Below are 19,440 nucleotides of genomic sequence, written 5' to 3' on the forward strand. Positions count from 1 at the left end.
TATATAGTTCTTTCAGCCACTCTGGAAGTTACTATGAGATAAACTGGACTCAATGGCAGCTGATTTTTTTTTTCCTTATATTTAAGATAAAGAAACCAATTCTCCATTTCATTCATTGTATCACCTATAAAAACAGTAGCTTCTTGAATAAAATCAAACAAAATATTTAATACAAAAAAACTAAGGCATTTACACATTATTTGCTCATAACTGTATTTCTAAACTAGTCTTGCCCCATTCAAGAGCCACTAGCCCTATGACTACTGAGCAAGCGAAACATGGCTCTATCTAGTGTGCTCTAACTATAAAACACACATCAAATTTTGAAATGAAGGAGAGCTCTATAAGTCTATTTGCACTACCAACCCAAAAGCAGGTGGTCTGAATTTATCTTCCACTCAGTGGGAGAAAGATGGGCACTCTCCTCCTATGTGATTTACAGCCTCTAAAAACCGGCCAGAGTCAACTATGGGTTAGTTCTGACTCCAGAGCACATAGCAACAGTGAATTACAAAATGAAGTAGCTCATTATTAAGTTTTGCATTAATTATAAAATATACTATTATGATTAATTTTAACAATTTCCTTTTACTTTTTTCAATTGAACTACTAGAAATTTTTAAGTTGTATACATGGCACAAATCATACAAACACTGGACTCTTCTGAGTTTAGGTTTAAGAGGTAAAAAAGCCACAACATAAAATTACTGTTCTTTTTCCCAATCAATTGAAGCTTAAGTTTTCCAAACTGTTGGACGTATTACAGAATTAAAAATGTTCTCTCCTTTACTCTCTAAATATATACACATGTGCACACATGCATAGACACACATATATTTATACACACCTAAATAACTCAAATCCACTGCTGTACAGTCAATTCCAACTCATGGCAACCTTGCAGTGGTTTCTAAAAATGTAAAGCTTTACAAAAGACACTGTCAATCCTTCTGCAGTGCAGCTGGTGAAATCAAACCATCAATCTTCCCATTAGCAATCCAATACATAATAACTATGCTACCAAAACAAAACCGGTGTCACTGAGTGGATTCCAACTCACAGCAATTGTTCACTGGTTTCCAAGGCTATAAATCTCAAAAAGAAGAAACCACCTATCTTTCTCCTGCAGAGTCACTGATGAATTCCAACTGCCAGAGACATGTGGCCTTTTGGTTAGCAGCAGTGGCTTGGCACCAGAGCTCCTTGCCATGCTACCTCATCTAAAAATCAAAACAAACAAAAAGAAAAACACCCTCGGAACCAACATGTAGCTGACCTTCCATTGGGTTTCTGAGACCAAACCCGACAGGATGGACCATCTTTCTCCTATAGAGTGCTGATGGGATTCAAATGGCCAAAAAGAACTGGTCTTTGGGTTAGCAGTACAATTTCCTACATACTGTGCTGCTAGATCCCTCTTGCTATGCTACCAAGACTCCTCTATTCACAAGTGTATATGTGTAAATATATGCATATTCACAAACATACTGCTCATGAAACACAGAGCAACATGCTATACTAATATTTCACTATATTCAAGATACAAAATTATTTTTTATTAACAGGAAGCACTTCAGGTAATGCCAATATTTTGTGGATGACAGGAAAGCAAACTGAAGGGTAAATGGCCCTAGGAAAATATTTCTTCTCCTTTAAACGAAAATCATCATGGTTACTTAAATCAAAAAAAGATCTAACCATTTAGCTTCGGCAGTATAATAAATAACAAGTCTATGTGGTAAGTAGAATTTAAATTTCCTGATAGCTTAACTGGCAGACTATTAAAATATCTGATGTCTGGTAACTGGTATCTTCTAAAAAATATCTAGTTTATGGACACCTGTCACATTGCTTTGATCAATTTTATACACCAAAAGTGAAGCCTTTCACTGATGTTTCTAAATGGATACCGGTCTACTGTATAGAAAAAAATTACTCCATAAAGTTTACATCAGATATCTGGAAGAGTCACATTTATAGTCATGGCTACTATCAGCTGTCAACCCAGAGAATATTGAAGAAAACCAAGATTTTTTAATATATGCTGGTTAATTTATCATCTAAGTGACATATGTAGCATAAGAAAAATTTGAAATGATTAAGCAAAAGTCTACATTTTAAAGGGTGTTTTCTTCTTGGCTTTATTTTTAACTGTAAGCACAATTAAAAATGAGAAAGCAGATTAATAGAACCATAAAAACGGAGTTGCTAAATAAAATAGACACTAAGAGACCAACTTATAAGTAAAACTGGGTTTTCCCCCCTTTTCCATAATTACTTGAAACATTACTCCACTATGTGCAGTCAGTCATGAAAGCATACACACAGGTATTAAGCAGTATTACGCTGAAAATTCAGTTTGTATGGAAAACTGGTCAAACCATCCATTCCAAGCATCTTCAACTTTGACACTACTGACAATATGAGCTGGATGTTTCTCTGTTGTGGGTGGGGAGTGAGATTCTCCTGCGCACTGTAGAATATGCAGCAGCATCCCTGGCCTCTACACACTAGCAGCTTAGAAGCACCCCACCTCCAAGCTTTGAGCAGCTTTGCCAACCAAAATATCTCTGAATATAACCAAATGTTCCCTGGGAGGTAAATAATTCCCTTAGTTAAGAATCAGTGATCTATTCCCACCCAAAACACCTTCCTATTTGGTGGAAATTATTCCTAAATCACTACTATATACTTTAGGAGTGCTTCACAGGAGATCCACAGATGGCTTCAGGAGGAAGATCTGAAAACAAATCTAGAATGCAAATATCTTTTTATTTATGTACATGCACTATGTACGTTTATTCTGGCCTTCATCAGATCCTGAAAGTTAACCCAAAATGCCAACTTAATAAGAGTTAAGAATCAGGCTTCAACATGTCTTGAAGCTGTCTTTCAAAGATATAAAGATGGAAAGCACTATACATTGCAAATAATTTACTTGTGCTGTCAGCTGTCAGGCAATATTACTTTCACCACAACTATAAACCATTCACTCAACAAACATTTATTAGGTACATAGTATATGTCAGGTACCATGTTCTTTAACATCTGAAAAGGAAACTTAAATTCCATCTCCATCAACAAAAAACCAACATTAACATTAAAAGTTGAAAGCTAACATTTAGAAACCATAAATGAAAATTTCTGTTTATAGAAGAAAGCATACTTCTCTCCATCTTTTCCTTAAGTAGCATATTATGTTTCAGACACTGAAATGAAATCCAAAGGATAAACTCTTGAATAAAAAAGGTAAACAAGAAGACCTAAAATTAAGAGTCTAGCATTGTGCCTCCAGAACAACAAAGACAAAATATACAGACTTTTTGCTGCCCTTTCTCTCTGTCCTCAAGAAGCTCACAGTCACCAATAAATATCACGTCATAATTTTTCTTTTGTTATCTCTTAGGTCCTCCAAACTAAAATCCGACTTGTAATCCAAACTTTGTAAACTAACTAAATTAATCACAGCTAAGATATAAACTATCTGAATAAGTATAATTTCATAACCTTCATAACCATTTTTACTATGCAGTTTCTATTTTATTCTTTCCGTAGTGCATTAAGAGTTTAGAAGGCCACTAATCTTTTTTTTTTTATTTTACAACTATGATACACAATATGAAGAGCTATTAATTAGTGGTTTAAGATTAAAGATGTTAATGTAATAAATTTTGTCACAGTGGCTAGAGAAGAATATGCTTGATTCAGGACTACCAAAAGATTAAGTCTAGAAGGAGCAGAATAAGGCTTAAAACTATGTGAAAAATAAATCTTAAAAAATAAATTAGGAAGTAAATCTGTGTCCATTAATGAACATATAGCCCCAAATAATCAATACCATCATATCTAGCCAAAAGCAAAATTGTTTAGAACTAGAATTTGTCTAGCACCTAAGTGATTTTTAAAAATGAAGTAAACTAATTAATTAATAATGATGACTCTCATACTTTAAGGACTGACAACAATTAAGTGAGCAATGCCATATAAAAATTACATTTCAGTGGAGAAATAATATTATATTGATGATAGTAAATCACATTGAAAAATTTTAAAAATATTGTATTGAACTTTCTGGAAGGAAAAAAATAAATGCCACGCCAAACAATTCAAATCACCCAGGGAGTAAGAGAATATTCTATTATTTACGTACTTACCTGAACAGCAAGAGAAGCTGCATTGTCAGAAAGTAAAATTTGCTCCTCTGCGGAAACACAATAAAATGGCTAAATTGGAAATGTTACCCCTAAGCAAGTAAAATATATTTATGGTATTTTTATTTTTTAATTATTCCTAGATTTAAAATTTAAAAGTACAGCCTTTAACAAAGTAAGTAAAAAATTCTCCATCAATATACTGTGTAATTATAATTTTGTTTAAATTATCATAGCATGTAAATAATAGTAAAATTATTTTCTCTGAAACTATTTAATCATTTTTCTCATTGTACCAGCAATATATTAAAACTGCTCATTTAAAAACAAATTCATTTTCCAAGCTATCAATAAATACTCCCTTTTTTCTCATTAAAAGAAGTAAAAGAGTATCTATTCAAACCCCTTTAGTTAAAAGTAAAAGCATTCACAATCATATAAAAGCAGCTTGCAGTTAATATTGCATAGTGTGTCTAGGTCTGTCACACAAAAGAAGGATGACAAGTTCGGTGCAATAAAAATTCCATGCTTAGAAGACTAGAGCTGCTGCCTATTAGTCTTCATTACTTTGCAGTCTTCTGACAACTGTAGCAGGCTGCTGAGCCCCAAATGGGGTCCATAATGTGATCTGATGATATATGAAGAGCTGCTAACGGGAGCCTGAACCATCCTAGCCTATACATTTTAACAGTTCCTTTTTACTGAGAGCCCACTTTACCACAGGACTTCAAAAATTTGCTGTCTCAGCTCTTGATGCAGTAAATCTGCCAAGTGTGCCTGCAACCACATCATTTTACACCGCCTATAGGAGCCAGTATAATGAGTCAATAATAAACTAAGGACCTTATAGGCCATGAATAGTTGTTTTATACTAGCAAGTTTCAGTATAATCTCCTAGACAGATTATACAGGGAATCGCTTCTTTATAGTCTATGTTCTCTTTGCAGTAAATTTTATTAGCCAAGATTTTAGAAATTTATTTTTATATAAGACCATTTTTAATTGTGACCAAAGACCCACCTTTCAGTTGTTGATATAATGTAGCATTTTCAGGCCAAGGTTCTGCAGCTGTGGAAACAAAGCAGTAACAATTAGGCACATAGGACAGAACATATCAATAATCAAACAAACTAATAATCATGTTTGTCTACAGCACTTAATTGTCAAGGTTACCTTGCACATGGTTACTGCTCACACTAGTTCAGATATTATGGTAACTAGTTCAGATATTATGGTAACCCATAATGAGGGTGGGTGTGTCAGAGACAGTAAAGTTGGCACAGAATAGAGCAGGTGTCAGGGTTATTATACATACGGTAGCACATAACAACAAACAACATACTAAATATATTTTAAACACATATTTGGTTCTTTGGTAGTTTTTATTTTTTATAAGGAGGACATGAGAGACATCTTATGCAAATAAAACTGAGAATTTTTAAAATGAAATAGCGTATATGCTGCTAATTCCTTACGGTAGCACATAACAACAAACAACATACTAAATATATTTTAAACACATATTTGGTTCTTTGGTAGTTTTTGTTTTTTATAAGGAGGACATGAGAGACATCTTATGCAAATAAAACTGAGAATTTTAAAAATGAAATAGCGTATATGCTGCTAATTCCTTTAAAAAACAAAACAAATACCAACTAACCCTACTGCCTTCCAGCCAAGTCCTATTCACACCATCTCTGCCCCAGAGAGTTTCTAAGGCTGGGATCTTTATGGAAGACACTTTGGTGCCTAGTCTGTAGCACAGAGCATCCCAGGTAGTTCAAGTTATTCACCAGCTCTTCTGAAAATAAAGACAGTCTCCTCCTATTAAGATTTAGAGCCTTGAAAACTCGAGGGTGGTCTGCTAGGACTCAGAAAGGATAGCAGAGAGCATTAAGGGTCCTGCAGCACAATCTAGAGGGTATTGTGCTACTAACCAAAAGGTTGAGAATCTCAGGCAGTCAGTCTCATGAACAAGTTGATCACACTGCAGGAGAAAGATGGGCAGTTTCCTCCTTCCCAGGATTTAGAGCCCTGCAAATCTGAGAGACAGTCTCTATGAGTTGGAACCAACTCAAAGAGAGTGAATTTTGAGTTTGAATCTTTAGAGAAGCAGATTCCAACATCTTCCTCTTGTCCAACTTTTGGTTTAGCAGTGGAGAATTTAACTACTGTGCCACCAGTACTCCTTAAAAATCACAACATGTTAACACTTTGGTGATAAAATTCTGGCTGATTTTAAAAAAGAGTTCCATACATGACAGTCTCTTTCATGGCAAAAGGACACAGGATTCTAGATTAATTTCACTTACACTTCAGAATTAAAAGGAAACAGTAGTATTTAAAGTACAAAAGTTATTTGAGTTTCATCTTCATTAACTTCATCTTTAGGAATACTACCACAAAATCATCAAGCAAAGAACTGGCAAGGTTTAATTTTGTACATTGTTTTTGTTGTTGTTGTTAAGAACCCTCAAGTTATAGATGACTCACAGTGACTCTATGAACAAAAGAACTGAACACCTGTATAACTTTCATTGTTTCTCCAGGTTCATAGCTTCCGGAGGCAAGCTATTTCAGGAGTGGATGCCACTCCTGTTTCCAAGCTTGTTTTAATCGGGAACTCCACCAAACACTGTCCACCATGGGTTACCATTATTGCATTTGACACATCAGTGTCACAGTGTTTAGCACCACAGCAACCATGAGTTACCTCTGTACAAAAAATGGACAGACCAGTGTACAGAAGAGTATTTGACCAAAAACAAAACCAGGCCTGAGCACACAGGTTTCCATAAATTACATAAATGTGTAAAGCTACTGAATTTAATCTACATACCAAAATAGTGACACTGAATATTTCTTATATTAACAAAGTAAATTTCAAAACCAAATTGGCCATTCACAAATTACTCAAAAATAACCTTTTGGGGCAAACTGCTATGGTCAGCATAACCATACTATTTCTATTAGAAATAATACAAGGTGGTTCATTCCATGTAAGATCCCAAATCATTAAAGATCCATTTATATGGTCTATATTGATCTTATTAAAGTAATAAAACATAAGACTAAAATTTAAAGAAATTTCAAACAATAAATATTAAAATTGCTCCCAAACACACAGATGTATTTTACATATCTGTGTATTCCACATTGCACCATGTTTTCTATACGGTTGGTGTTTATTATGTGTAGAAAGAAAGAATATTACTATTTGATTAACTACACTTAACATCCCATTCCCTAAATAATACAGCTAATCAAATCACAGGTATTCACTGAACTTAATAATAATTATGAAGCATTCTAATTAAAATTCTGATAATTTTAACTTTTGGTTAGTTTATTTCATTTTTTGGTTATATATTCCATATGGACTACAAATTTTAAAAATAATAGAATAACATATACTTCATATTAAATATATGATGAATATAATTTAAGGATTCTTTAATAACCCAACAGAGTATGGAAATTCTTGAACAATATCATTAATATCACATGCAAACAAGATTCTGCTGAAAATTATCCAAAAACATTTGGAACAATATGTCAACAGAGAACTGCCAGATGTGCAGGCTGGATTTAGAAGAGGTCATGGTACTAGGGATATTATAGCTAATGTTAGATGGATCTTGGCAGAAAGCAGAGAATACCAAAAGAATGTCTATCTGTGCTTCATTGACTATGCAAAGGCTTTTGACTGTGTGGATCACAACAAGCTGTGGCTGACTCTGAGAAGAATGGGAATCCCAGAACATTTGATTGTGCTAATGTGAAACCTATACTTGAACCAAGAGGCAGTCATCAGGACAGAGCAAGGAGACACTACATGGTTCAAAATCAAGAAGGGGGTCCGTCAGGGATGTATTTTGTCTCCATACCTTTTCAATCTGTATACTGAACAGATCATTCGAGACACTGGGTTGTACAAGGAGGAACGTAGTATCAGGATTAGTGGAAGAGTCATCAACAACCTGCGTTATGTGGATGACACAACCCTGCTTGGTGAAACTGAGGAGGACCCGAAGCACTTGCTGCAGAAGGTCAGGGACTGCAGCCTTCAATATGGATTGAATCTCAACATCAAGAAAACAAAAATTCTCACCACTGGGCCAATTGGCAGCACCAGTATGGATAGTGAAGAGATTGAGATAATTATCTCAATAACAGTTTTTGTTTACTCGGCTCCACAGTCAACACTCTTGGTACCAGCAGCCAGGAAATCAAGAGACAAATTGCATTGGGAAAGTCAGCTGTGAGGGACCTCTCAAGAGTACTGAAGAGCAAAGACGTCAGGCTGGAGACTAAGGTGGACCTGATCCAGGCTATAGTCTTCGCAATTATGTGCTACGCATCAGAGAGTTGGACAGTGAATAGGGATGATAGAAAGAGAATTGATGCCTCTGAGCTGTGGTCCTGGAGAAGAGTGTTGAATATACCATGGATTGCTAGGAGAACAAACAGGTTTGTCCCGGAGAGGGTGAAGCCAGAATGCTCCTTGGAGTCAAGGATTCTGAATCTTCGTCTGACATACTTTGGGCATGTTGCAAGGAGGGACTGGTCCTTAGAGAGGGATATCGTGTATGGGAGAGTGGAGGGACGATGCAGGAGAGGAAGACCCTCGATGAGATGGGATCGATTCTGTGATTTGAGTGTGGGAATGAGTGTGTCTGAGACAGCAAGGTTGGCACAGGATAGAACAGCATTTAGGGCTCTTGTACATAGGGTCGTTATGAGTTGCAGGTGACTCGATGGCACATAACAACAACAACACCACATTATTCTTTAATATAACAGGATTCTCCTATTGGAGCAACTCACATGTTTCAGTTACTTCATCATCACCTGCGTGGACTCTCTAAATTCTAATAAAACAGACATATGTGATTGTGCGCATGCAAAACCTTACTTGGACCAGGAGGCAGTTATCAGAACTGAGTAAAGAAACAAGATCAAGATCAGGAAAAGTATACACCAGGAATGCATCCTATCTCCATACCTTTTCAATCTATATGCGAAACAGATCATCCAGGAGGCTGGATTTTATGAGGAGGAATTGGCATTAGGATTGGAGGACGACTTATCAACAACCTGTGTTATGCAGATGACACAACTTTGTTGAAAGTGAGGAGGACATGAGGCATTTGCCTCAACCTTCAATATGAACTGAAGCTCAAAATCAAGAAAACAAAGATTCTCACAACTGGACCATTTGGCCACATCATGATAGAAAAGAAGATTAAGATTGTTAACACTTTCAGTTTGCTTGGTTCCTCAATCTCTTGGTACCAGCCAGATAGGAATCAAAGAACGAAATGTATTGGGAAATCTGCTGTCAGGGACCTCTCCAGAGTACTGAAGAGCAATGATGTCAGTCTGGAGAATAAGGTGTGCCTGACCCAAGCCACGATCTTCACAATTATTTGCTCTGCATCAGAGAGCTGGACAACGACTAAGGATGATAGAAGAGTCAATGCCTTTGAGTTGTGGTGCCAGAGAAGAGTACTGAACATACTACCATGCTGAAGCTCCATCTTGCATATTTTGGGGAATGTTGCCAAGAGGAATCAAACCTTGGAGAAGGACATCATGCTTGGAAGGTTGGAGGGACAGGGCAGGAGAGGAAGACCACAGATGAGATGGATAGACACAATAGCTGGGGCAATAGAATTAAGTGTGTTGGAGTCACTGAGACTGGCTCAGGATTGTTGTTGTTTGGTGCCGTCGAGTCATAGACGACTCATAGCAACCCTATGAATGAACATCCTGAGCACTGTTCATACATAGAGTTTCCGGAGGCGAGCCATTTCGGAAGTGGATGCTGCTCCTGCTTCCAGGCTTGATTTAGTAGGGAAAGTCCAGCCAACACTGTCCACCATGGGTACCCATTACCACGTTTGGCACATCATTGTCACAGTCTTCAGCATCACAGCAACCATGAGTTACCTCTCTACAGCAATGCACAGACCAGTGCTATACCACCTAGAAGAATGTTTGACGGAAAACAATCTGAACCTGGCCAAGGGCCACAATTGAAAATCACCCACCTTCGGCTTGGTAGCATAACTTCCTTTCTACTAGGCCAACGTAGCTCTCTGTCAATGTTGTTATTGCTGTTTTGTGCAGTCGAGTCGTAGACGACTCATAGCGACCCTATGAACGAACAGCCGGCTCAGGATTGGACACTTAAAAAATGTTGTCATTCCTATCTTCTAAGAAAGACACCACCGGCCTTCCTACAAAGTTCAAACTCTCCAAAACATTCTCTTTACAAACTCTTACACATATACTCTGTGCTACTTAGTATGGCCAATATTTTTACATCAGTTGATCGTTTCTCTCCTACAAAAGGGTATGCACCAAAAATCCAGGAATAAAATTCTGACTAACTGCTACTGTATTCCTACCACCCAATATGTAACAAGTAATCAATAAGCTAGAACTCAAAGAATCTTTTGTTTTTATTACCATTATTGTTACTACACCATACTATTCAGAGTGAAAGTAAAGCAGGAACGATAAGAGCAATATGAAGGGGGAAAAGGAAACTTGGAGAACTTTGCAACTATAACCAACACCACAACTTTAAAATTAATCCGATGTTTAGAACTACTTGACAGAACCTGATTCTATAAATGAGCCACACATTTCCTACTTATGTTCCAACTCTAAAACAAAAAATCTGTTTCAATGTATCATACAAAAAAGATAGCTATCAACAGATATCACCAATGTTACATTCCTAAACCGAATAAATCCAGGCCTTCAAACACCTGGCTAGACTAACTTATTCCCCTTTTCACATCATAACACTCTAATTGAGAGGTCATAGTTCTTTAAAATCTCATCTCCATCAACAAAATATTTGGACAAACAGTCCCAAATAGGCTGAAAAATCAATCATCTGTACAGTTTTTCTGAGCATATGGAGCTGTGATGGGTTAGGGTGATAACAAGTGGTTTTTACACACATCAGTCCCAAGAGTGGATACTGATTTGTTTGATACGTATAATATCATTTACATTATAAAACATACACTAACAAAAAAGGTGAAAAGAGGGTGGTGGTTGTTGTTTTTTTAAAAAAAGCTAAAAATTCAAGTTCTAATATGTTCTCCCAGTACCTCTTCCTAGACAGCTGGGAAAGAATTGTCTGTACATGCACTCCACATCATACTGTTATTGTTGTTGTTGTCAGGTGCTGTCAAGTCATGGACGACTCATAGTGACCCTATGAACAAAAGGCCTGAGCACTGTTCGTACATAAGAGTTTCCAGAGGCAAGACATTTCAGAAGTGGATGCCGCTCCTGCTTCCAGGCTCCACATCATATTGGGAACATAATTTTAAATAAATAGCTACTTATTTGTTATTTTAATAAGGAACATAACCAGGGCTCTGTGGGGCTGGTGGATACAAAGTTAAGCTACCAAGTCAAAGGTGGGTGATTTTAATCTGCTGTCTCAGGCCTGGTTTTAATTGGTTTTGGTCAAACATTCTTCTAGCACTGGTCTGTCCGTTTGCAGTACAGAGGTAACTCATGATTGCTGTGATGCTAAATACAGTGACACTGATGTGTCAAATGTGATAATTGTTACGCATGGTGGACAGTGTTTGTTAGAGCTCCTCGATTAAAACAAGCTTGGAATCAAAAGTGGCATCCACTTCCGAAATAGCTTGCCTCCAGAAACTCTATGAACGTAGAGAAACAATGAAAGTTATCCAAGTGTTCAGGTCTTTTGTTCGCAGGGTTGCTGAGTCACCTATGATTTGATGACACTTAACAACAAACAAGCCATTCATGCATCCTTGAATAAGCAACAGTCTTCCTTTATTTTGATGAAAATAATGTCTTTCCTTAAGTAAAAAGTTTAGGGGAATATTGTTGTTGTGTGCCATTGAGTTGAGTATGACTCATAGCGACCCTATGAACAAAATATCTGAACTCGGTCCTGTCCTGTGCCATCCTCACACTTCCTAACACACAAGAGTCCACTGCAGCAGTCACCCTGTCAATGCACCAGACTGAGGGTCTTCCTCTCCTTCGCCGACCCTCCACCCTTCCCAACATCATATCCCTCTCCAAGAAATACCACCTCCTAGTAATATGTCCAAAGTATGTGAGGCAAAGCCTCATCATTCTTGCTTCCAAAGGGCACTCCTGCTGCACCCTCTCCAAGACATATCTTTTGTTCTCTTGGCCGTCCACTGGATGTTCGGTGCTCTTCTCCAACACCACAGCTCAAAGGCATCAATTCTTTTTCTGTCATCCTTATTCATTGTCCAGGTCTCAGATGCATAGCTAGTAATTCATGGTCTGAATCAGACACACCTTAGCCCTCAAACTGACATCACTACTCCTCAAGAATTTGGAAAGGTCCCTAACTGCAGATTTTTCCCATTGCAATGTGTCCTCTTATATCCAGACTGCTCACAGCAAGGGTGTTAACTGTGGATCAAAGCAAGATGAAACTGCTGACAGTTTCAATCTCCTCTCCATCCATCATGACAGTGCCTATTGGACCAGTGTTAAGAATCTTTGTTTTCTTGACATTGAGACACAATCCATACTGAAGGCTGCATTCCTCGAACTTCTGAAAGAAGTGCTTCAAATCCTCACTTTCAGTCAGCAATGGTGTGTCATCTGTATAACACAGGTTATAGATGCATCTCCCTCCAATCCTGATGCCACATCCCTCTTTATAGAGTCCAGCTTCTTGGATAATTTGCTCAGCATATAAACTGAACAGGTATGGAGCTAGAATACTTCCCTGATGCACTTCCTTCCCTATTTCAAACCATGCAGTGCTCTCCTGCTCAGTTCACACCACAGCCTCCTGACCCAGGTAGATTCCTCATAAGAACAATCAAGTGCTCTGGGATTCCCTTTCTTCTGAATGTTAGCCACAACTTGTCATGATCCACACAGTTAAATGCCTCTGCAGAGTCAATAAAACACAAACAGAGATTCTTCTTGTATTCCTTACTTGCAGCCAGGATCCATCTGTTACCAGCAATGATATACTTGGTGATATGGCCTCTTCCAAATCCTGCTTGAACTTCTGGCAATTCCCTATCTATGTACTGCTTCAGCCGTTTTTGAATGATCTTCAGCAGTATTTTGCTAGCATGTAATATCAATGATATTGTTTGATAATTTCCACAATGAATACATATGAATTTGTAAAGAGGAGGATACCTAATTGCTAACCTGACTACCTAAAAATCCACCTACTGTCACTGAGTTGAATTTAACTCAAGGAGCTCTCCCATCTGATTCCCAATGCTTTGAATCTTCATAGGAGAAGACTGTCCATCTTTCAACAACTCAGCTGAGGAACTCAAACCACTGATCATTCAGTTAGTAGTGCAACACACAACTAGATGTCCTTACCCTCATATCCAGCCAGAATACTTAAAATTTCCCCAACACACTTCATTTATGCTCACTCTTCACTTAATTACTCAATGACTCCTGCCTTCACCACATATTCAAATACTTTTTCAGACCAAGTCTAAATGCCACCTCTATCAAAAGGTCTTCTGTAGCTAAACAAATCTAATTTTCCTTTATCTATACTGTGCATCCCTGTTGATATTGGTCTTATGTCATATGGCATTCTTTTCTACTCTATTCTAATGTAGGAAGTAAATTCCTAGAATGTAAAATATTTCTATAGCCTGAGGACATTTATTAAAGACCTGCCTTCTAATTGCTTGAAAAGGAATACAGCATTTACAGTATTATATACCAAATACAAAATTAAACAGGATTTGAATCTTTTGTCTAATTACCATGTAAAAGTTAACGTCTTTATTAAAAAAATTCCAAAGTAAAACTACTCACCCTTCAGAAGTTAATTTTTTCAGGATAAAGAAATCACTATATCATTTTCATATGAAAACAGGAACCTACTCCAAGGTACTCTAGTGACCTGCATTAATTCACTCTTTAAAATTAAAATTACTTCTTATTCACTAGCAAAAGAGCCATTAAGTTTTCTATCCTTTTTATAAGGAAGAAATATATTCTTCATTTATAACATAAAGCACATCTAGAAATAAAACAAATACCAGAGGCCCTTATTACTAAACTCACATTCAATTAACATTATTAAAAACCTTTACCCACTTAATCTTTTACTTTCTTTGCAATTTTTTCCAGGCACACATCCTATTTTATGTAGTGTCTCTTTTACCAGGAAGTAGAGATCACCTTTTAAAGTTTCAATCTTTAGAAAATACGGAAGAATTTCATCCACTCATACATAAGCATTTATATGAGAAGATTAACAAAGCATACACTCTTGAACTTTTGGAATCCATAAGATAAATAATGCATAAATTACTGTATTCATTTATGTGTATGTATGTGTGTTGTAAAAGGAAAAATTAGCAGCATACTCAGCCCCCTGCAAAATATAACTGTTTCTTATTTATTTCAGTTGTCTATAGACTACATACTATTTTTTTTTAAAAGGTGAAGGTAGAGCTGTTTTATTAGAAAGTAGAGGTAGTATGTACTATTTTTTAAATCAATACTCTTTACTAGTAATCAATTACAATTTTAAGTCAAATGACTGCTAGCCAATAAATTCATGTATGTATGTATGTATGTATGTATGTATGTATGTATGTATGTATGTATGTATGTATGTATATCCCTCAGTCTCTCACCTACAGTATTCTCTTACATTTCAAGTTGGATGATATGTCATTCTGGTGACAGAAGATCTATCTATTCCATTCAATTCACTGTATGAAAGTGCTATGACCTGATAAACATGTCATAATTTCAAGGTCCATCTCACAATGATCTAATCTAAAAGGGCAAGAGAAGGGCCATGAAAAAAGGTGCCCTCTTTTTTTTTTTTTAAGTTCTGCATTCTTAATGTACATCATGACTCCTCTGGCATATGAATGTAGGTGAAGACATAATTTGTAGAATAATAGGCACTAATATTACACGCTGCTTCAGTTCTGTCATATTTCCAATCCATCAAATTGATTAATGCTATAATAACTCTACACAAGCCTATCATTTGTGCACTAATGAAGTCAAACCCAGTTTATCCTTAGGCAACTAGATTCCAAAAGCTCATAGATGTCATCTTTTCAGCCTACCAAGACTACTTAGACAATGTATTTTAAAAAGGAGTAAGAAGCTTATGTAGCCTATCTCCAAATTTGGATGGCTCTCTGCCAAAAGTGTAACTGCAAATAGCACTAACAAAACAAAATGCTCAAAGACCATCTGGCAGCTCTTTAACATTGACAACTTACTGCATGACAGAGAGAGAAGGAAATAAATGTACAGTCTGACATAAATACAATAGTGATGCTTTCAGTAATATTAACCTAGACACCAAGTTCAAAACTTATCATTTTAAGACAATTAAGATATAAAGACATCACTTAAAATGGATTTTTAAGATATTCATACTTAAAATGGAGAAAGCCCTGATAGCTTAGTGGAAAGGAATTACACTACCAACCCAAAGGTACGTAGTTTGAACCCACCAGGTGCTTCATGAGAGAAAGATAGGCAATCTCCTCCTGTGCAACTTACTGCTTCTGAAAATCCACTGGAGGGTCAGCTATGAGTGAGTTTGACTCAATGCACTCAGTAAAAACAAACTGAAAATATGACAACACAAGACTTGAAAACTGGGATTTAAAGAGCTATCTATGTCACACATAACAGGATTCACTCTACAAAATCTAGTATAGTTCAAAGATAATACCATCAAAGATAACAGTGATCATTAAATGATTAAATAGTAAAGTCTGTCAGCTACTATTATTCCAGAGGCAATAGTTAATGCTATATAAATGGAAATAATTCTTTCCACAGAACCATTCTCAGATCACCTCAACAGTTCGTGTCAGAAAGTGACTCATCTTAAAGAATGAAAAGTCAATGACAAGCTGTCACGTCCATAAACCTAAGTTTATAAACAGTATTTTGTATCACTGTGGTATATATAGTTTAGGATTACTCAAAGAAAATACGTAAGAGTAGATATAAAGATTAAAGGCTGTATTAGATTGAAATAAGGGCCTTGCAGCAAGAAGGAAATATATAAGGCAACAGGAATAAAAGCTGGAGAAGTGTGAAATAGAAATACAAAGGGATGTGTATACTGGAAGAAGATTCAGACCAGCTCTCTCTACTTGTTTATAGGTTATCATCAGTCCTTCCAGAGAAACAACTTATTGACTGACATCAGAATCCACTGCCTATCTTTTATTGCTTGTTTTATATATTACTGCTAGGTCTTCATCAAGTTGAGTACTGTGCACATTCAAAACTTACACCAAGACCAAGAGACTATTGTGCAAACAAATCAAGGAAATACTACATGGTTTAAAATCAAGAAAAGTGTGCATCAGGGTTTTATCCTCTCTCCATACCTATTAAATGTGTATGCTGAGCAAATCACTCGAGAAGCTAGAGTCTGTTTTACATGTTGCTGTTTTTGTTGTTAGGTAGATGTCATACATAAAACTCATAGCAACACTCTGAGCAGTGGACCTGAACCCTGTCCTACCCTGTGCCATCCTCAACAACTCTGAGCCTATTACTGCACGCATCTCATTGAGGGTCTTCCTGACTTTTGCAGACCTCCATCATTCCAAGCATGAGATCCTAGGAATAGTGTCTCCTAGCAACATGCTCAAAGTATGAGAGACAAAGCTTCACCATCTTTGCCTCCGAGGAGCATTCTGGTTGTACTTTTTCCAAGATATACCTGTTCATTCTTTTGTCAGTTCATGGGATATTTAGTGCTCTTCTACATCACCATACTCAAAAACATCAGTTCTTCTATCATCATTATTGCTCAGCTCTCAGATGTGTAGCATGTGACTAAAAAGAATATGGTCTAAATTAGGCGCCCTTTAGTCTTCAGACTGACATCAATGCTTTTCAGTATTTTAGAGAGATTCCTGACAGCAAACTTGGCTCAATGCAATATGTCTCCTGATCTCCTGACTGCTGGTACCAAGAGTGTTAACTGTTGATCCAAGCAAGATGAAATCACTGACAACTTTAATCTTTTCTCCATCTATCATAATGTTGTCTACTGGCCTAGTGATGAGGACGTCCTGTCTTCTTTATGTTGAAATAAAAAAAAATCCATATGTAGGTCATAGTCCCTGATCTTCTGCAGCAAGTGTTTTCAAGTCCTCCTCATTTTAAACAAGCAAGGTGCATCTGCATAACACAGGCTGGTGATGAGTCTTCCTCCAAATGTGATGCCATATTTCTTCACAGAGTTCAGCTTCATTAATTATTTGCTCAGTATACAGATCACAGAGGTGTGGAGAAAGGATATATCCATAGTACACAACTTTCTTGATTTTCAACAAAGCAGCATGTTCTCTTATTCTGTTCAGATAACAGCTTCTTGGTCTAGGTAGATTTTACATGAGCACAATTAAGTGCTCTGGGATCCCAATTCTTCTCAGTGTTAGTCATAATTTGTCACTATTCACACAGTCAAATGCCTTTGCACAGTCAATAAAACACAGATACATTCTTTGTGTATTCTTGCCTTCCAGCCAGGATCCACCTGACATTAGTAGTGATATCCATGATGCCATGACCTCTTCTCAACCCCATCTGAATTAGTGCCAGTTTTCTGTTAAAGTATTGTTCTAGTCAATTTTTGAATGATCATCAGCAATATTTTGCTTGCATGTGATAGTCTTCATATTATTTGATGATTTCCACATTCTGCTGATCTCCTTTCTTAGGAATGGGAATAAATATAGCTCTATTCCAGTCAATCAGCCAGCCAGCTGCTCTCCAAATTTCCTGGTATAGAGTGGTGAACTCCTCCAGTGTTACATCTGTCACTTGAAACATGTCAACTGGTATCCCATCAATTCTTGGAATCTTATTTTTTGCCAATACTATCAATGACATACTTTGGGCATGCTGCAAGGAGGGACCGGTCCTTGGAGACGGGCGTCATGTTTGGGAGAGTGGAGGAACGGTGTAGGAAAGGAAAACCCTCGATGAGATGGATCGATTCTGTGATTGGAGTGGTGGGAGTAAGTGTGTCAGAGATGGTGAGGTTGACACAGGATAGAGCAGGGTTTAGGGCTCTTGTACATAGGGTTGCTATGAGTTGCAAGTGCCTCAATGGCACATAACAACAACAACAACTATCAATGCACCTTGAACTTCTTCCTTTATTAACACTGGCTTTTGTTCATACAGCACTTTCTGGAATTGTTCAGTGTCAACCAATATTTTTGGGTACAGTGAGTTTGTGTATCCCTTCCATTTTCTTTTGATGCTTCCTAGATCATTCAAGATCTTGCCCATAGCATCTCTCAGTATTGCAACTCTAGGCTCAAATTTGTTTTGCCATTAGTGTTTCCTTTTTATACTCTAATTCCAGTTCTTTGTTCTTTTTGTTATAATACTTTTCTTCACGAGTTGCACTTCACAATTTTCTGTTCAGCTCTTTTACTTAGGCATCTCTTCCCTTTATTTTTGATTCTCGGTGCTCTAATGCAATTTTTATACTGTCTTCTGAAATTCCTCTTGGTTTGTTCTTTGTCCTCTGTCACTGTAATGACTTTCTACTCTCTTCATGATGATATAATCTTGATGTCATCCCACAGCTACGCTGGTCTTCAATCACTTGTGGTTAGTGCATCAAACCTGTTCTTAAGATGATTTTTAAATTCAGATGGGACAGACTCAAGGTCATATAGCGGTTCTTGTGGACTTGTTTTTTCTTTTCTTCAACTTTAGTTTGAACATGAGTAATTGATGGTCTGTTCCATAATCAGTGCCTGGCTTGGTTTTGACTGCTGATATTGAACTTCTCCAACAATAATCTGTGGATACAGTCAATCTTAATCCTGTGCAATCCATCAAGAGAAGTCCTTGTGTAAAGTAATCTGTGTTTTTAAAGAGGGTATTTTCCATAGATAAATAGTTGGACATACAAAATTCATTCATCTGATCTCCGATCTCATTATGTCACCAAGACTGTACCTTCCAACTATCATTCTTTCCTTATAGTTTCCAACTTTTACATTTCAGTTCCCAATAGTTATTAAGGCATCTTGATTACATGTTTGGTCAATTTCAGACTGCAAATGCTGACAGAAATCTTCAATTTCCTTTCCTTTGGCTTTAGTTGGTCCAAATATTTGTATAATAGTGTATTAATTGTTGTTGTTGTGTGCCGTCGAGTCGCCTGCGACTCATGGTGACCCTATGTACAACAGCCCTAAACTCCGCTCTGTCCTGTGCCAATTGC

General features: G+C 37.0%; 1 protein-coding gene across 1 annotated transcript in view; it reads right to left on the reverse strand.

Annotated features, from left to right (window-relative positions):
* MTX2 (metaxin 2) overlaps nucleotides 1–19,440 on the reverse strand; it is an 80,681-nt gene that overhangs the window by 36,232 nt on the left and 25,009 nt on the right. Inside the window, exons 2-3 of the mRNA XM_006878956.1 lie at nucleotides 5,172–5,219; nucleotides 4,155–4,201 (exon numbers count right to left, since the gene is read on the reverse strand). Of these exons, the coding sequence (XP_006879018.1) occupies nucleotides 4,155–4,201; nucleotides 5,172–5,219 (95 nt within the window). The remainder of the gene's footprint in view (nucleotides 1–4,154; nucleotides 4,202–5,171; nucleotides 5,220–19,440) is intronic.

Source organism: Elephantulus edwardii, unplaced genomic scaffold (genome assembly GCF_000299155.1).
Source record: "Elephantulus edwardii isolate Elephantulus edwardi_28Jun2011 unplaced genomic scaffold, EleEdw1.0 scaffold00001, whole genome shotgun sequence".
NCBI classification, from domain to species: domain Eukaryota; kingdom Metazoa; phylum Chordata; class Mammalia; order Macroscelidea; family Macroscelididae; genus Elephantulus; species Elephantulus edwardii.